Genomic DNA, 20,161 nt, shown 5'->3' with positions numbered 1-20,161 from the left:
TTTTTTTTTTTTTTTTTTTTTTTTTTTTTTTTTTTTTCTCTTAGCTTGCTTCTATGTTTAGCTTTGTAGTTTCTATTAACAGCACCCAAAATAGATGTTGTTCAAGGCAGGCAGTGTACCTGCCCACCCTGCATGGAGTCAGGGCTCCTGCCATGGCAGTGGAGGAAGAGGGGCTCCAGCACCGCTGTTCCTCCTGCAGCAGGGAGTTGGTTGTGTAACAAGGGAAAAATATGCAGGGTGACTGGTCAGGGGGCAACAGGCTCTGGAAGGTCTGTGGCAAGGGGGTCAGTCTTACGGCAGATTGCACTTAACCCTCTGGATTATCTCTAGGAATCCTTTTATGTGTTTGCAGGAAATTGTACATTTTGCATTCTATTCTGCTCAAAAACATTCATCTTCAGACACTGACCACAAATTGTCTCTTGTCAGGCAGGTTTGTGGCTTCCAAACTTCTGAAATTTTCAGCTCTTTTGTCTGCCTTCAGCAGACAAAAGACTTTGTGGCCCTGAGGAGAATAATAATACTGGAAGCTATTTGAGGATCTGTTTCCTTCAGAAATACTTAAAGATCAAATGCATTTAAATGTGTCTGCCTTTTAGGCCCAGATTTTGTTAATATAGAGTAAGGAGAAGTCTCAGTGAAGTATCTTTTCTTGTACACTAACATGAAGTTTCACCCTGAAAAACCCTTTAGTTAGGTGAGAGACAGGAGGCCAAGAAATGCTGCTTGAAGCTCTTTCAAATAGTCAGGTCTGAGTTTCAGTATTTTCAAGTACTTCAGTACCATGGCAACAACAAGAGCTTCAATGCTTGAGATAATTGGGGACAGAATTAGCATATTTTCCAAGGAAGAGTCTTCTGAGGGTTTTGAAGTGGTTTACAAAACTGAGGTGGTCATGGGTGCTTGTCAGAGAGAATTTCTCTGCCTGGGCCTGACTGTCCCAGTTACTAGCTAACAGCCAGAGCACTTTCCTGTGCTCCATTCCATCTAGCAGCTTTACAGATCTGTGGGGGTGCATACCATTGCAGGGCCTACTAAATTCAGTTTCCACATCTATGAAAACATTTGCTGAGCTACAGCAAAATCATGCTTAACTCTGGACAAGGTCTAAGATGGTTTTTAAAATTAAAATGTGAAGTTCCAGTCAAGCAGAAGAGTGGAAAGTGCAGCTGGAGGAGAGGGCAGCGCTCTGTACCCAGACCATGATAAGAGTCATTGGCCACTCATCCTCATTCCAGAATCAGCTACATAAATGTTATTGATAATGAAACATGCAATTTATTGTTTGCTCTGGAGAGGGATTAGGCATTGTAAGCAGCAAGGTGGGTAAAGACATGTTGGCATCTTGGAGTGGGGATTAAGTTACATCATAATCAAAATTTGCTAAACCTGGGAGAATCTCCTCATCTGCTTGTGCTGGGATTATGAGAGGCATGGCTCCTTGAGTAAGGACTAAAATGTTGGGTTTGTTGATGGACTGTTTTAACATGAATATGTTTCAAGACCCTCAGTTGCTTTATATGAAGGAGTTGCTCAAGTGTGACCCTCCTCTAGACACAGGTGACATTCCTGTCTCAAAGGTGGTAATGCTCTGACAGTACTGTGACTGTGCTACATAAATTGCTTTAACATTCTGTATGAGAAAAAATGGTGGCACTAGTTTCTCCTATTCAATTTTCTAAAAGACACAATCAACTTATTTCTTGTCTTAACAGCAGTTGAAAAAAAAGTGGAAAGGAGGTGTTTCCCTCTATTGGCTCATCTTCACTGTCCCTCTCCCATTCTGCTTCCTCCTCCTCATGACCCCCAAGTGAAGATGAGTGACCTGCTGTGAATATGACATCTCTGACAAGTGTCATTGCCTCCCACCAGTCTGAGTGGGTGTCCTTCCCTGATGAGCTGCTCCTGCCTGTTCACCCACAAGGTAAGCGCTCTGATTTTCTTTGAAACTGGTGAGACTTCCTTTGTTTGATTTAGACCAACTGCTGTCATATGTCTTGCATGGGAGAGCTTGTGTCCTACATGGAAGCAGTTTGTGCAGAGATTGAATTATCTCCTGCTACCGCTATGTAAGAGGAGAATTTGAACCAAAAAGGCAAAATAATCTCCTCATGTGATTTAATGTGGATCTACTACAGGTGTTGGATCTGTCCTTCAAAATTCAAGACAGTATCCAACTAACTATGGAGAAAATCTCACCTATTATAATCAAGTGCAAGGCTGCCCAGTGTTAATCCAAAAACCACATTAGGTGAAGGAAAATTTCCTACATTTAATGGCAAATTTTGGATCTTTCAGTAAAAACCAATGAAATAATGGTCAATCCTGTAAATCTTTCTATGTTTTCTCTATTTTAGGTAGCACTGAGGCTCCTCCAGTGAAATGTTTTAATTCCTCGGACACATCCTCAGAAGAGAACCACAATGCAAACGGGGAATTTCAAGACCTTTTCTGCACAGAGCTGGAAGAGGCAGCTGAGCAGCCCAAGGTGGATTCTGCTGTGCTTGGTAACCGTGATGTGTCATCATCCATCAGTGCTTGGGTTCAGTTTGAAGATGCACCGTGGACCAGTGCTTCATCAACCCACCCACAAACAGGTGAGGCAAAAGCAATGAAAAAGTCTGTTCAGTAAGATAACAAAGTACAATGAGAGCATACAGGATTTTTGCCTTGCTCTTTGGTTTCTCAGAGGTTTAACTTTGGGTAGTTTGTACTGTATTTAAACACAATTAATGGTATCAGAGTTTCAATAAGGGCTCACACTATCCTTCTGGACTGAACAAGAAATATTTTCTTCTTGTAAAGAAAATGAAAGTCTTTTGTGATTCACTCCACCTTGTCTTGACTAAATCTTGGAGATTGCCAAAATGTATTCATGGGGAGAGCATAGAGGTGTTTTCAGTAGTGACATTTCTTACATAGACGTATGAACAGCCATTGAAAAAGTCTGAGCCATATTTGCCTCTGTAATCTGGAACTGAAAGAATAGTGATCACCTCTGTGATCGTAGCCTTTACCTGATCATAGTTCCCCTGTGTTTTTTGCCAGCAGTTCATTGATGCCAACAGCTAGTGTGTCAGTGCTCATCAGTACTTTCTGCTGTCTTTAGCTGCTATGATTTAGCAGCTGGAGAATTAGAAAGGCAACAGAAGTTTACCTTAATTCCAGCACTGCATGCATTTTTCTTCAAATAGAGCAGTTCTTTCTAACATACTTTAAACACACATGCAAATCCTCTGGCTTGCCTCATCAGCTTATGGTAACTGATGTGGCTGTGAGCTTCTAGCTTTTCTGCATGAGCAGACTTCTGTCCTTCCTTGCAGGAGGTTGTGGAGTAATTGCCCAAGAAAACAATAGTTTACTTTTTCATGTTTAAATTGAAATTCTCTCTTCTTAATTCCACTTTATGTCTGCTAATTATTAAAGCAGATTAAAGAGTTACAGCTTTCCTCTGCTCACTGAGTCCATCAGATATTCCCTGTAACATGAATAATATGTCTGTCAGAAAACTTGGATTGTCAACTTTGGATTGGGTTTTGGGTAAACCCCATCTGGTTTTCCATCTGCTCTTTTTATGGGTTCTACAGACTAGTCCTTTTGAGACAATGTGGTTAGACCTTTGTGCAGAAATAGGGGAGTCTTCAGGCTAAAGAGATTTCTCTGACCTTCTTTATATTTATTTGTTGGTTCTTAGTTGAAAATACTTATTTATCCTTGTGATGTGGAGAGAAGGAAGAGCACCCATGAAGTGTAAATAAGTAAAACTGAGGTGCTCTGCCTCTCTCTCTAGTTTCATGGCTATGTGATCCTTATGCTTACTCATACAGGCACACGCTTTTTCAAATGGCTCTGACTTGATATTTACTTCCTAATGTTGTTATATCCTTGTTAACTGAAAACCTCATAAATGTGCCTTCTTAAATGAAAAATAAAAATCTTTGCTCAACCTTAATAAAGCTAGTCATAAGAAAAAGACTTGCATAAAACAAATTCTATGGTATAGTACTTGATGTCCTACCCTTAGAGGGATGTGACCCAGTCTCAAGGTACATGCTTAGCCAAAGCACTGCCTGTTGGTGTGTGTTTTCAGCCACAGGGGACACTAGTCTGTAGGCAGAGGTCTAGGATATCCAGATGAGGAGAGCAGACTTTCCAAAAGCGTTGCAGTTTTAAAGGGGACACTCATTTGTGCCCCTGTAGAGGCTTGTCCTGTGTGACCCATGTCACTGAGGGAGGATAGTTACACACTAGCTTTGGCATCTGACTGAGATTCATGGAGGAGGGTGGCTCCCCTAACAGTCAGACCAGGATGTACTCCATGTAATTCTTGCCAGGGAAGCTGTTATTCTATGAACTATATAGAAACCCTAAGGAGGTGTTTCCTAAGGGTATCTTTAAATCCTTCCTTATGATCTGGTCCTACTCCTTTTCTGGACCCTTTATGATAAATGGCCAGACCAGTGCAGCTGACAGCCTCTAAAGGGTGTCAGAAATGACAGTTCTGTTTCTGGCCCTTTAGTCTGAGGGACATTTGACAGCAAGAGATAGGATAAACTTCAGCCAAGTTGTTATTGTGCAGCTCACGATTTTTTTTCTATGGGTGACAGCAATGCTGGAGATGTTGTGTATGCTGACACCCTCAGTGGAAAGCCCGTGGTGACAGCAATTATTCATTTCCAGTAGCAAACATTCTGCATCAGAACAATAGCAAATACCCAGAGCGGGGGGAGGGAAGAGCATAAAGGCCAAGTGCAAACAGGATTGGTGTGAGAAGGATGGACACATTGGAGATCTGTTTCCTGTGCAGGCAGCTGTGAAGAGCAACATCCTGGAGGCTCAGCACCCCCGGTCGCGATCCTGTCAGGGCTCCAGCGCTGTTAGGAAATCGTCTGTCTGTCTGTCTGTCTGTGCTTGAGCAGCTGCTCAGCTGACTAGATAATTACCCAGGCTAATGGCCAGGCTGCCTGGAAACACATTTTGAAAAGGGCTTGCAAAGCGGGATTTCCAGAGTGCCATGAGAGCAAAGAGGATGGCTCCTAGAAGAGAGGGATACTGTCTTGTTCTGACATTAGGGCTACAGTATTTTGGCACACGTTTCCCCAAACGCAAATATTTGTCCCAAAGTGCTCAGAGGCTAAAAAAATAGCAATTTAAAGACAGCTAGAATGTAGTGGCTATCCTGTAGGAAATACATTTTAAAGAAAACCAACGCTAATGCTGGACCCTTGTTGTTCTGGGAAAAGTGAGGACATTTTGGGGGGAGCAGAGGTTAGAGGATTTATGGCCAGAAACAGGGCTGAACAAACAGGCAAAGAATTTGGAAGATGAAAAGAAAGGTCAAAATCTGAGGTACAGAAATGAAAAGCACCCATAGTAAGCCTCACAGTGAAAACTATCTTTATTTAGGATGTTCTTGTACACCCTTCCTTCTCCCAGGTTCAGGCAGACTAAATGCTAAGCAAAATGTTTGTTTTAAAGTATTTCTGCATTTGGGGTTTATGTATAGTTAACTGACAGCTGCCAAATCATGTGGATTTCTCCTCGAGAAGCAAAAACTCTTGAGTGAGGCCATAGAAATATTTAGTCACAGAAATTTTGTATTGCAGTGTCTCCTTCTCTGTTTTCCTTTTGCTGGGAAGATTTTTGATTTTTGTTATGATTATTATCAGCCTAGTCAAACTGTAACTGCCAAAGTGGAAAATGAGATTTTTAGGCTGACCCAAATGCTGCTATCACAAATGCTACACATTCTGTAAATGATCACAGCCAGCAGGTGACAAAACATTTGCATTTGTTACACAATGGGCCTCCAGCTCACAGTCTCATATTCTACCAGTGCTAGCTGCACTCTTCAATTCAATGAGGTATTCTTAGTCACCGTAATTAGACTAAGGCAAGATCTGTTACATCATCCATCATACTCAGCCACGCCCACTTCTTCCCAAGAGCTTTTGTCTGGTTCTAAATGGCTCAAATTACTTGGACTCTTACCCTGTCCCTCGAGAGGCTATCCAACAGCATATCTGAGCTTAACTACTTTGTGCTGCTCTCTCTGAAAACAGGCGATATTTGCAACACAAGATCAGCAGCTGGAAACTACACCTGTCACGAGAAACTGTGATGCTGTGCTAATATCAGAAAAATCTGAAGTCCTATGTAATAGGAAAGGAAATTGTGCTAACATGGTTTATTATAATATAGTACAGGGATCAGGGAACAGGTCCTCAAAACACCCAAGAGGAATGAATGCTTCAAGGTAAATCTGCACATTAAAAGCCAATCCATTGTTTTAAGAGTAAACACGTCAAGAAAAGTAAATTGCATGTTGAAGAACCATGTTGTTGGAAAACAATTAGTTGATTTTCAGTATCCAATGCATGCTACAGAATTTGCATTTTATGGATAGTTTTGGCACTGGTCTTCCAACATTAACAGATTTCTGAGAAATTCCTGCAGCAGAAAGGCTGTGACACTCTGGTTATTGGCATTAGAGACTGAAATCAAAATTTCAACAAAAGAGCCCTGCCTCATTTAGGAATTTGGCTGCAGCACTTCCAGGAATCTGAAGAGCAGCAGCAGAAACATCTGAAGAGTGATCTTAAACATGTGTAGATGTTTGCTATTGCTTGTCTTGCTTTTTGAGATTGCTAGAGGGTCATTTGGCTCAGCATAGGGGAAAAGGCACTTTTGCTAGTTTTAATAATTAGTACTGGGGAACCTAGAACAGTCACAGGTAGCAGCTGACTGTAGTAAGAATTTAAAGAATATCTGTTGCAGAAAAAGGTGTTTGTGGTTTTGGTTTTCCAAAGTACAAGGCTCTTTTTAGGAAAAAAGCAAACAATTCTGTTCTTTCAAAATGGCCCAAGTTACCTGGAATAAAATTAATTTGCCCATATATAGAAGTATTTGGCAGCACTAGTCCAATCAGCTGCCTTCTTAGGTAAAAATTTGGTTTAGGAAGCACAAAACTAGTTGGCAGTATTTGAGTTATTGTATCTTATATGTTTCTAAATTAGTCTGCTTTTTCATATTGCTGTGACTGACTTAAAACCAAAAAATAATGGAAATCTAAGATGTTTTTCTATAAAAAAATTCCTCAGTTTCTAGGATATAAAGCACACTTTAAAAAAAAAACTTGGCTCCTGTTAGTGATCCACATACAGAGCTCAGCTTTTCAGTTTGTCTTCTATGTCCAAATAAAGTGCTCTGTCTGTCAAAGCAATTTTAGCTGAAGTTTTAAGGATGGCTTTTGAGGTGCCTCACACCATGTTTAACAAAAGGACTGGGAGAGGGACTGACAGATAATAATCATCCATTCATCAATGCTTTCTCTGTAGGCATCGAGCACAACACAGTGTGCAGTTCCTGGAGGGAGGAGGGGTGGGCTTTGGTGGCGGGTCTGACACAAGAGCTGTCAACCTGTGCAGTAAGGAGACAGATCTGACTTGCAGCTCCTCATCCACAGGGATGACTCTACTCAGAAGCCACTCAGTGTCACTAGGCTCACAGATGTACACATATAAAAATACCACTGCCTGCTTACCTGAGGCTGTCAGTGAGGAAATACAAAATAAATTCATACTTCTCTAGAGGCGAGGCAGAGAGCACTGTTTGGATATTTGTTTGGATATTCTGTCTATGCACACAACAAGGTTTCCATAGTGAGAAAGTGTCCCATCACATCTCTTGGATGGAGAGAGATAAATCTTCTTTAACATTAAGTTGTCATTTTTTCCCAAAGTATCTGTCAACTTACTAAGGCTTGTTTGTTTATTACATACTGAGAAGAGAATCTCTGTGTCAGTAGTTGTTCAGTAACTGCGAGATTTGGGGAGCATCAACATCTTTGTTGGTTTAACAGCTAAATAGAGATGCACTAATTTAGAAAACTGTTATTAAGCTGATAATAATTAGAACTAGTCTCTACCCATACACTTTTCCTTAGTTCGGGAAGACTTTTTAGCCATAACTTCCTTTTTATTAGTATTATTGTCTCACTAGAGTCACCCACTGTTCTAGCATTCAAGTGATGTTGTGGGCAAAGAATATGCAATACAAAGAGTACACAATACAAACTCATAGCAGTGGATGTGTGTGATTGTGTTCTAAACTCTGGGTGATGGTTAGGCAGCACTGAACTGTTTGACGTGCAAGTCTGGCAAATGAGAAGAACAGGATTTTTGGTCTACACTGAGCAGAAATGTTATGTAGTATATTCACATTGAGACTCTACATTCTGCATGTTCAGAAACAAAAGCCATTCCTAGTGCACATCAATAGGCCCATTTCAGGTTATTTTTATACTCCCCCTCCATGCAGGGCATTCCTGAGATGATGACTGCATTTGAGTGGGTGTGACAGATAGGGAATGCTTAATTAAATATAGTAAAGCCACTTTAAAAAAATCTGTGGTGCTGTAAAAACTCCACTGTTGCACAACAAACATATTCAGGTCTTGTCAACAGTGTCAGAAACATGAAATCTTGTTCTGAAAAGTCACAGCTTCTCCAATACTTGAGCAACAGGAAAACGTATGGCTGCCTGCAGTACAGAGTCTAAGGCAGACAGCTGAATAGTGCTGGAGGGTAACAGTGCCAGGCACTAGCTCTGTGTTTGTTATAAAATAACTGTGTTGCTGTGGATGTTGGCATTTGTATTTACAGAGCCCCAGCACACTGATCTGGCATGTCTTTGGAATGGTTCTGATCTTTGGGTAGATTGCCCTGCATGTCTCTAACCAGTACCTGTTTTCTGCAACCAGTGTCTGCATCAAAAGCACCCAGCTGGACTTCCCCCTCCTCCAACTCTTCTGAGAGGCAAGCCCATGCCTCAGAGAGCAGCTGGACAACCAACTCGGAGGACACCAGCAGCCCAAGCATTGCTCCCTCCTACACAGATCTGCAGTCACTTAATACCGAGGACTTGACCAGTGGCAGAACATCTGCAGCAGATTCAGCTGGTAAGAGGGAATCCTTCAAGCTTCCATCTCAGTCTTCTTGATGCTTCTCAAACTCACTGTTCAGAACTGAGCCACAGGGAGTGGATCCAAAGCAGAACAAACTCAAGGATTAGGCAGACTAACATTTTGTTCTACTCTAATTCCAAAAAAAATCACACTTGTATTTTATACAGCACTGACATGTGCAGGCTCCTGAAGTCAGAGCCTAGTTCAGCTATGTACCTGTTGATAGATTTGGAGCATTTCTGGTTTTCACATGCCACGTCAGCTTAAGCTGATCTAGGAACTAGTATGTTGTGGGAGAGGCTGGATGCCTTTCCTAAATTTCCATGCAGAAATTTTCTCAACAGTGTATTCAGCTGGGGCAGGCCCAGTTCTGCTTGCTCCTCTCTGTTTCAGTGAGTGCCAAGACACAGATCCAGTTTGCTGGTGGCATTCTTTGCATAGTGCTTTGCACTGTTACTGAACAGTAAATGCAGAGGCAGTGTAAGACATGACATAAGATGGTTCAGTAGCAGATTTTAACCATTTAAGGATCTTATATCTGACCTTGTAGGGCTCTATTCAGTCCTGATTGTGGAAAAATGTGTTCCATGGCATTGTAGCTCTATGCTCCTCAGTTGTACCCTGGGTAATCTGAAGCAGGAGAAATAAAGCAGAGTGTGCCAGTCATGACTTGGAGAAGGGGAACAACTGAATGACAAAGCTGACTTTCACAGTGTATAAAAAAGCTGACATGTCAGGACACAGAAAAAAAATACACAGCTCCAGGAGGAAGCACCTGCACTGTGTTGGAAGCTGTTCAACCCAAGCTGAGGAAGGCAGGTAGCTACCCAGTTTGGTGATGAAAATTGATTCCCTGGTGTCATGACAGCTCAGTCTTGGGAGATATTTAATGTGTTTTCTCTCAGGTGGCAAATGTAAATATATGTAGGAAATGAGATCTGTTTTGTGAGAATGGACTTCCTAAGCCTCACTGAGGTCACATGTCCCTGCCGTAAGAAACATATGCATACATCACGTGCAAAGAGTATTATTTGGTGGGTCAGTGAAGCCAGGTTAGACTTCTAGGCAGGTTTGTAAACAGCAGCATGGTAGGTCCTGGCTCAGTACTTTAGACAAAGGATTTGTAGAGAAGTAGTAGTTACTTTGGATAAGTAGAGCGGTTTCTTTTTTCAAATAATGAAGTTACAACAAATCTGTCTGACCATTTTTATTTTGGAATACTCTGCTTCTCTGTACCTCTGAGTTTGGAAACCACATTTTGGTAGAAAGGTAGAATAGGCAAGCGGGAGTATGTGCTGGATATTGCTATTTTATTGATTTGGTATAGGCTGCTGTCATTGGGGCTGTCTCCATCTGAGCAAAGGGAACGAGGGTGCCCAGTCCATATGTAACTTCACATCATATAGGCAAGTCAAAGACAGAAGGACTGCTGCATATGCCTGTCACACAGGCATTATGGGATTATATCCTATATATGGCCTGAAGTGAACCTCATTCTTCAGTAAAAGCTTTGTGAGCAACTTTCTTACTGTATCTTTCTCAGTCAGTCACAAACTGACATATTTATTAGCAAGACAAGTACAAAAACTCACTCCAGTCACCTAAAAATTTTTACAAGTAAAAAAGGAGGTAGTATAAGCAAGGCTGTGCTATTAGTTAAAACATAAGCTACACTAATCATAAACATAAGATACATAAAACATAGCATACACTTCCAGTACCTTAGTGATACTGGAACTTGAAGTGTGAAATACACGGAGTCTTCCTGTCACAAGGTGACAAGTTGACACACAGAGACAAGTTCCAGCCATAAAAATGTGCATCTTGGTGTCCAGAGTTTGCAAAAGGGCAGCATGAACAAAGTGCATCTGTTTGTCCTGTTCCTGGGATGCCTCCCAGTTCACCCCCCAAGGTGGCTGCTGGCATCAGGAAGGTTTGTGGAAGTGGGGAAGCTGAGGACCTTCTGGCCGGGGAATTGCTGTACAGGCTGTACTGAAGTTCTGGCTGCTTTTCTGTTGTTCAGTCCACCATCATGGCACCATACTAGTGCATAAGTGGACAAAAAAATGTATGAACATTTTTTTCTCTTCATCCTCTCTGCCCTTCTCCAGAAATTCAGTTCTATAAACCTGACTTGATTCAAGCATTTGATTTGCATTTCTTCCTTCAAAGGACTGGCTGCCTCAGTCTGTAGTGAAGTTTGAAGGCTCCATCAAGACAATGAAATGGCATGTATTTTCCATGAAGGCAGAGAGGAGTCTTCATGCTCTGTGTGATGATGAAGTCACCTTGACTGTTAGCCAGGATGCTGACTCCAAGGTTAAGCTTGCTGGAGGAAAAAAGAAGTCAGACGAATTTCACTGCTAAAAGCCCTATGAAAATAATAAGTCAATGTTTGATCTACTTAGTGATGGTAAAGAATCAGGTCTATAAAACAGTCTAGGTTTAATAGTGGTTTCAAATGAGAAAAACCTAGTGATGAGAAAAGCATAAAAAATTCTACTCTGTGGTCAGATGCTAAGTAAAATAACTATTTTAACCATGGTGAATTTTTATTGCCTGAATAGGATAAAAGGATACTCTCTTCCATAATTTCACCACTTGTCTTGAATTTATCCTGCATGCAAAATGCTTAAACACCAACAGCCTGTGGTAGTTCAGGGCACAGGGTTTTGTGTGGGAGTAAATGAAAGCCTGAGGTAGGTCTGACTGCAGGCATACACAGAGACAAGTTCCAGCCATAAAAATGTGCATCTTGGTGTCCAGGGCTGGTAGGCTCTAAGTAGGTAAAATTGGCTGGGAATTAACTCTCTCACAACTGACACAAAATTTGTGTGTAAAACCTATGGGCTTGAGCTTATATAATGCATATAGTTATGCAAGATATGGCCTAGGAAGATATCTGAGGAAGATGAGAGAGACCTGAATGATGCAACCTGAAAGTTTACCCTTGCTACAGGGGATTGCAGAAAATCTCCCAACTGATGGAGCTGGGATAAGTAGACTGATGTCCTGTAAAGGCAGCAATGTTCACAGTGTTGAAGGTAAATGTTAAATGAGCAGACATGAAAAAGATTTGCTTTTCTATCAAAGTGCAGCTAAAAGATGCTGCATTTCATTGCCTATGCTTGCTTGAACTCTGGCACCAAGAAGCCTTTTATATTATCCTCATCTTTGTCAGCACAAGGGACTCTTTAGCCTGCAGCAGCTAGCCCATAAATGGTGGTCAGGTGACAGCAGACTGTCCATTTAATGTGGGCAGCAAGTTTATGTGGTTACAACAGCAAGCACTTTGCAACAGCTGGGGTTCACAGTGTGTGTGAAACTGTGTTTGGTGCTGGTGAAGTGCCCTTGCCTCAGAGTTCTTACCATGCCTCGCCGTGTCGCTCAGCTTGGATCAATGAGCATGAAAAGAAGTGGGAACTTTTGGCCTTTTTGCTGTGCTCTGCAAGATAAGTAACACAGGACATCTCTGTTACTGATACAATACAAGTATTTGTTCCTTCTGTCGCAGATGCCTGTCTCAGCTTTCAAAAAAGGCCAAATATCTGCGAGACAGAGGAGCAAGGGAGAGGCCTTCTTGTAACTGTGGTTATGGATCTGTTCTGAGATTGTGCCCAAATACCTCACAGCTTGATTTAGATTTTGCCATTTCACCATTCTTCTTTAAAATAATTTTATTTATATAAATTAAAATGATATTGGATAGAAAATATAAATAATTATATATGGTCAGTATGTATATAATAAAGATGATATTTTTTCATAGCTCATAAACTATATGCTATTATAAACTTAATAGAATATATAATAGAATCTCTCTTTATATAATAAAGCTGTGTGTATGTATGCCGTGTGTAGGCATGTTTCCTAATAGCAATTTTAGGTGCATTGTTGCTCGTTGTGTTGTTTCTGTTGTGATTTGTATCTTAGCAAAGCTGCAACTATGCCATGTTTGATGTTAACAGTTCAATTTGCTGACCAGTTGTTCTCTTTGGCACTTTCTTGTATCTCTGGCACTACTGGGATACTGAAGAAATTGCTGTGTTATTATTTTCTGAGAACATCTGCATGTTTGGAGATAGAAGCTTGTGTGACTCCTAACTTCTCAAAATCCAGACAGTTCATAAATAGCACAGGGAATTAATTCTGAGAATATTGTCATTTTCAAAGTAAAACACATCGTTTAATGGGGTTCTGGGGCTTCTGTTCCAAAACTTGGAAATGGCAATTCTGACAAGCTCAGCTTCAGCTATCTCTTGAAGGGAATAGAGGGCAAGTAGTAACTTTTCAAACCTTTTCCTAATGCTTTTCTGCAGTAGTTCTGTTACATTTCTTCTGTAACTGTAGCCAGCTAGATACTGAATCCCAAGAAGATGACTGCAAGAATGGTGTTCTGTGAGTTTCAAACGAGCAGCTTGGAACAGATTATATAGCTGTGCAATGTGGTTGCACTAAATGCCATGAACAGGCTACAACCTCTGAAATTATTCCATGGAATAATTACCATGGAAAGGGGGAAAATAATATATGCTGATGATTACCACCTTCCACCCAGAAATGCATTTCAGTTATGCTGTGTAACTATTAACCAGCTTGTGCTGGTGTCCCAGTCCCAGACATGAAAAACTTGTACATGAGAGCCTGCCAAAGCCAGCTGGAGAGGCTGCAGAGAGGAACATCCAACCCTTGCTTCAAAGAGGAGGGGACTCCAGAGTGCCATGAACAAATAGCACCTAAAATATACTCCTAAACAACTGCAGCCTGTAAGGGCTAGATTCAGCACCAGAGGCAGGGTTTTTATTCTTCATGTCAATACCAACTAGGAATTCAGGGGTTTATATCCTAGTTGTCATCCCAGCTTTTTCTCATGCATTTTTAGCTTCTTGAAGAGTACTGAATTAGTGTAACAGATCTGGGAAGCTAGGTCTAGATAATTCATAGCAGTAGAAGTGTTGTGATCCCAAGGTAGACCTGTGTACTGGGAATTAAGGCTTTGTCTTCTCATCTTCAAGGCTTCCTGGCCGCAGTATCCCAATGACCTCTGCAGTAGTGTTCAATCCTCATCCCTGTTTTGCAGCGGGGAAGCCTGCAGCTTGGTTGTGCAAGCTGGACCTAGGTGAACTAGAAATAGCTTTTGCCATATAGACTGACAATCCTGCTCTTTGATGAAGGCTGCAGGTAAAACCAATGGACCAGAGTCTCTGTCTCAGTCCCTCCTTGTGGCAGGAGGGAAGGTACAGAAAATCTGCCAGGAGAAAGGAGAAGAGATAGAATGAGGAAAAGAACAGGTACAATTAACAAATGTTTATTTCTCTCTATTCAGTAGAAAGAATTACGAAATAATCTCGGTGTGCAGTCATCTGATTCATTGGCTTTAAGGCCAGAAAGGAGGACTGTCATGTTAATATTGTCCAATCCTCCTGCATGTCTCAGGCCAAAGAACTTGACCTGATCATTTGTGCACCAAACCCTTCAGTCTGGAATATACAGCAAAACTGCAGGCTGTGCAGAGAAAGCATCGAGAACAGCCCTGAGGAAAAAGGTGTGAGGGTGTTGGTGAATGAAAAGCTCAATGTGAGCTGACAATATGGAAGAAATTCTTTACTGTGAGGGTGGTGAGGCACTGGAAGAGATTGCCCAGAGAAGCTGTGGTTGCCCCATCCCTGGAAGTGTTTAGGGCCAGGCAGGATGGGGCTTGGAGCAAGCTGGTCTAGTGGAAGATGTCTCTGCTCATGGCAGGGTGGTTGAAACAAGATGATTTTTAAGGTTGCTTCCAACCCAAGCCATTCTGTAATACTGCCATATCCTGAACAAATATTTGCCTAATGTCTTTCTGATTAACATCAGCTGCAGCGAAGTTAGTCCCTGATCAGCCATTGCCATCCCTTTAAAACTTCATTTTTAAAAAGGACTGTCCTAGTGATAACGCTTAAAGCAAGATGAGATTTCACTGAGCTCAGCTTTGCCAGCTCTTGTGGGGCTAAGTGTAGTCTAACACTGGTTATTTATCTTCTCTGTTACTTTGCCTCACAAAGAAGAGTGGTTGATGCTGCTGTAGGAGTATCAGATTCTTGCTTTTTCTTCAGGAACAATGAGAAATATCAGGGAGTAGGAGGACAGGATTTAACATTACTCTTATAGTAAGAAAGGAGTTAAAAGAAACCTTAGAAGTGTAGGCTCCTACTAATGCCTACTAGGCTGAGTCTTACAGTGCTTACCCCTGTGAATTAATTAGGCCTTCCCTGCTCCTCCACATTCTAAGAATGGAATTATTGCTTGGAAATGTTATAATTAAAACCTTATTATATATATATGTTTATATATATAATAAGTTTGCTGTTCAATTGAGTGTTTTCTTGTCTGCTTGCTAGCACAGAATCAGTTCTGATCTTGTGCATGTCATTGGCCCTGTGCTGCAAACAGCTAAATGAGCATCTCCTGGTTCAGGTGCTGAGTTTTCTTCTCATGGCTATTGAGAAGTGCCAGGTACAGTAACTGTGGATTTGTAGCAGGGTTATCTTTGTTATAGAAGAGCTAAATGCTGAGCTACATGGTATTCTTGATGAAGTTCACTCTTTTCACACCTATTCACCAAAGTTTTTACATAGTCAGATCACTTGAAAGGACAGCAGAGAGAAGCTCAGGGCGAGTCACAGGACTGACCTTCTGATCTGCCTTTATTTAGGCAATATCCTGAGCAAATAGATGTGATTAGATACTTTGTAGTTTGTCTCAGGCCAGTGAGGCGGACTAGCTGGTACAAAGCTCTTTATTTCTGTTTGTGAGGCTGTGATTCCTCAGCCATAGTGTTTACTTTGGCCCCAGTTGGTCTCTAATGCAGAAAGCCATGTGCTGATATGATAAGCCTGAGGAGTTCAGCAGGAGATTTTGCAGCTGGACAGGACATTTCAGTGTAAAGCTTAATTGGAGATGGAATGCTTAAGTGCAGCAGTTATCTGTGATTGCTGGGTTCACAGAGGAACAGCTTGGTTTATTTGGACCAGTTGTGCAGGATGCTAAGTGGCTTCCAAGCTTAGAGCTACTGGGAGAGAAGAACACCAGGGTATCTCCCCGCATCCAGCTCTTTCAAAGTGGAAAACATCAGTGGCAGTCTTCAGTGACATCATCTCACCTGTTGCATTCAGTTCCTGGCAGCATGCTGCTATACTGCTGGCAGGGGCAGGAATGGCACTGTAGCCATGGAGTAGCTCTGGAGATGCACTGTCCCAGCTTCGTGCTGCTCAGCACCACAGCCAGTGCCCTACAGCACTGGCTGCACCCCAAGGAACACATTTCTGCAGCTCCTGAACCACAGAGAGGGGCCACCCACCTGAGAATTGGCATTTTCCACCCTTGATTCCACATGGCAGAGAAGCAAGCAAGGCATCAGCATAATCAGTACCAATTAACAGGAGTTGTAAATCATTGCATGTGCTCTTGATTAGAGATCCCAGTTCTGTGTGGAATTTCCTGTCTGATTATGAAGGAGCTGAATGGAGCTCAGAGTAAAACAGCCAGTGAAGAAGCTGGCAGCAACAGAGAGCAAGTAAGAATGAGAAATTTTACAATACCCAAATGCACGGATGTGCCTGTTTCTCTCTTGCTGTGATATCATCCAAAACCTAAGAAAGGCTCAGGGAATCACCGGACTACCATCACAAGAATTGGAAAAGTGATGATGAGCACCTATAGGGGATCAGTTATAGAGTCATCACCTCAAGAACAGTGGGACAGTGGGATAAAATAGGAAGCAGATTTGTCAAAAACATGGATAGTGAACAGAATAATTTAAGCGAAAACTTCAGCTTCTATGTTGACAACTTATTTTCTTGTGCCCACTTAGAAACTTGTGATAAATGTCCATTTTTATCAGGACTTCTGCCTCCTTTTTTCTTTTATTCAGTCCTGGTGTTAGGGAAAAAATGTAACACTTTCTGTTCTTTCAAGGCAGAAATGAGCAGAGGTGGATGACAGTACTCTAGGGAAATTGCTGATTTATGTCTTTACTTCAGTATCTCTGGTTTTTACCTCATCTAGCCTTGATCAAACCATATAATACAGAGCACAGATATGATATGAATATTAATAACCATGTTCATCTGTTATTAGAAGCAATTTGGTCTTAATTGTCCTCATATTTGGCAGATGAGGCCAAAATCCTCTGCCTATATGAACTGGTATTTGCATTATGACTGTGCATATGACGTGCATATGACTGTGCATATGATCTGACGAGAGGAGGAGAGTTCATGCTGTTTCATCATTCTGGTCTCGATTAGCAAGAATGAGAATTGTGATTCTAGGTTTTGTCACATGGATGCCAGTCCAATTTACTTGTCAGTACCCTTGTGGTACTGCAGTGTATTTCATGGACACTGATTTGTACTAATCACTTAGGACTCAATTTTTAAAAACTATTTAGAGTGCTCAGTGACTTTTTGTGAAGAAGTCCTGTGAAGATCTGGGTTTTACACCTAAAACTGTTTCCAAGATTCTCATGTCCCAGCTATTCTTGTTACAGTTGAACTAAATTTTCAAACAGCTTCAGCTCAGTGTGCTCCTCTCCAGATCTAGCCATTTAATTTAGTGTCTAAAAGGAGATTAGAGATCCTGCCAACATATGTCCTGCAGCTCTGTGTTCTCAAGCCCATTACAGGATTTGTAAAAATTATTCAATTTAGGTGGAGACTTTACTCAGTGGTTTATTGAAGCTGCTGTATTTTCACATGTAGACATTTCAGAGAGATTTAAACAGGATTCACTTAAGATCATAGGAATGGAATTCCTATTTCCAAGACACTGATGTAAATGTATTCATGACCATTTCCTATCCATGTGTTCCTGTGCCAATATTGTCTTTCAAATAGCTTTTTGCCCTCTCCAGTGTAAATATATTAAAGCACTTTTAATATATTTATACAGGGTAATTGTCTCCCTCGCTGTGTTCATTTGCTAAACTGAAGGAGACAAGCTCTTTAATATTCTGGTTCTCCATTCTCCTCCTCATCTTAGAAAGCTTTTCTCAGCTCACGTTGCTGTTTGAATTAATTTTTCGGGTATATGGTGGTCAAAACTGTGCAAGACTGAAGTCTCACCACTTTCCCATCTTCAGGAATTGCCTTCTTGATACATCCCAGGATCTTATTTCCTTTTGTGCCAGTGCATCAGGCAAGTACCCTTGCGGTATACTCAGACTGGCTGTCTATATGTGCTTGCTGTGTCCCGCCTCTGCTACACGTGCATTTGTATGCTCGGTGGTAGGCACGAGCCTTCAGAAGGGCTGGGGTGGAAATGGAGCCCATGGCAGCACAGAACGGACAGGGAGGCACATGGTGCCCCGGCAGAGCAGACAGCTGGAGGTGTTGGCACATTTGTCACGCCGGCCACAGCGCCAGCTTCGCTGCTTCCTGTGCTCAGCGCTGCCTCCAGCACCGACACTTGGCTCCACAAGTGGGACACGAGGTTGGCCCAGGGCAATTCACTGCACCTCCTCTGCAGCAAGCCCTTCACCAGCCAGCCAGAATTAGGATCTGGGTGGGAAAGTTTACATAAAAGAAGTAGTGGGGAGCTTTCCTGGAGGCTTTGCTTTCATGAACCCTCCACTCCTCCTCCCCCGGACTGATTTGTTTGTTCAGGCTTGGTTGCCTCCAGCAACACATTATTAGTGCGAACTATGGTGTATCCTGGGAGACCTGCAGGATTCCCTGCAAATCTTTTGAGTTTTTCGTCTCCAAGGAGGAAGAGACACAAAGGCATTTCACTCTGTTGACGCAGTTGCGTGTGCATTGTTCCCCTCTTTGAGTGTTGGTGTGTCTCTTCAGCACACAAATGCTGTAATTGGACCGCACAGGCTTCATCTTGCATCTTCGTCTCAGTGAGTAGATTATGCTTTTCTTGGTAAAGCCACCAAACTGCACTGCTTCAAAGACTGTATTTGAAAACATGCTTAGCTGAAGAGGTTTCAGCAGAGCTGTGTGCTTATTGTTGCACACACAGATCTGTCCTTGCTGATGCTAGACCTCAGGCTTTCAGGGTAAATCTGGCCTTAAGGTAAGTACAGATTGTATTACACATGAGCAGTTTTCCTTGATTTAGCATGGCTGCAAAGGCAGTGAAGACACAGTGACATGGATAAACAACATGAGTATATACTCAGGGCTCTGCTAAGACCATACATCTCTGCTAAAATCTATGCCACTGCAAATTCTTTAGATAGAACAAGTGTTATGAGAGTTTCCGCACAATGTGATCAAACTCTGCAGGTATGCTTTTGATCTCTGCTTGGTTCAAAATTACAGGACTCAGCTTCAGCTCCTTAGGCTGTTCTGTGTCCCAGGCTTGCAGGAACCAGCCTATGTGTCACAGCACAGTTCAAACATCATGAAGAGCACTTGATTTCCTGATTAGTCACGTATGTGTCCAGAGATGGACAGCATCAGATGAACTGATCTCCCATAAAGGTCAAGGCAGCTTAGCTAAGAGAGGTCAGTGCTCCAGTGGATAAGGCATCAACAACAGATGGCATCTCAATAACAGAGCAGTCAGAGGCAGCGGATATGAGGGTTCTCACAACAGGGATGCTGTTGGTAATGGGAGGCTATTGAGAGGGCAAGAGAGTTAGGGAAATGCAGAGAAGGTGTTTTGAGTGTGATCTACTTCCACCTGGTGATTCAGTTGCCAAAAGACTCAGACGTTAAAAAGTGGTGACTGAGGCTTCAGCCCTGTCCTCTGTCCCCCTGCCAAGCTGATCCAGGTCTGCCAGAGGGTGGGGGACTGCTAGGGCAGAAAGGTGAGCTGTGCCCTGCTGAGACTGACAGTCCAGCTTCCAGCTGCATCCTCTGAACAAACCCAGCTTGTCTCATGTGTCTGAACAACCCAAACCTGAACTAATGGAACAACAGGTGTGAAAGGAGAAGAGTTGTGCCAGAGCCAGTAGCTCCTTGTCTGCTGGATGAAAGGAAAAACAAGTCAGTAGAAATTAACCCATCCCTCATCAGATGGCAGGGAGAAGAGTCACCCTTCAATGAGCAAAGGCACTTGAGATTAACCTGATAATTTCTAGATCATTCACAAGTCAAATAGCAAGGGACCAGGACCCAGGAGGCTTCTCCTTCTAGACCTGGAAACTCACCTTATGTGCCTCTTGATATATTTCTCCAGGGAAGAAGTAAGGGGGAAGAAAATATGAGGATG

The 20,161-nt window shown here is 42.1% G+C and overlaps 1 protein-coding gene across 2 annotated transcripts in view; it reads left to right on the top strand.

The window, feature by feature from the left end:
* STON2 (stonin 2) overlaps window positions 1–20,161 on the top strand; it is a 73,719-nt gene that overhangs the window by 15,512 nt on the left and 38,046 nt on the right. For both annotated transcript variants that reach the window (XM_063399104.1, XM_063399105.1), the window contains 3 exons: window positions 1,716–1,924; window positions 2,358–2,597; window positions 8,762–8,959. In XM_063399104.1, coding sequence (XP_063255174.1) covers window positions 1,837–1,924; window positions 2,358–2,597; window positions 8,762–8,959 — 526 coding nt within the window. In that variant the 5' untranslated portion in view covers window positions 1,716–1,836. The remainder of the gene's footprint in view (window positions 1–1,715; window positions 1,925–2,357; window positions 2,598–8,761; window positions 8,960–20,161) is intronic.

The sequence above is a fragment of the Prinia subflava genome, chromosome 5 (genome assembly GCF_021018805.1).
Source record: "Prinia subflava isolate CZ2003 ecotype Zambia chromosome 5, Cam_Psub_1.2, whole genome shotgun sequence".
Taxonomy (NCBI): Eukaryota; Metazoa; Chordata; class Aves; order Passeriformes; family Cisticolidae; genus Prinia; species Prinia subflava.
This window is presented reverse-complemented; position numbering and strand designations above follow the sequence as displayed.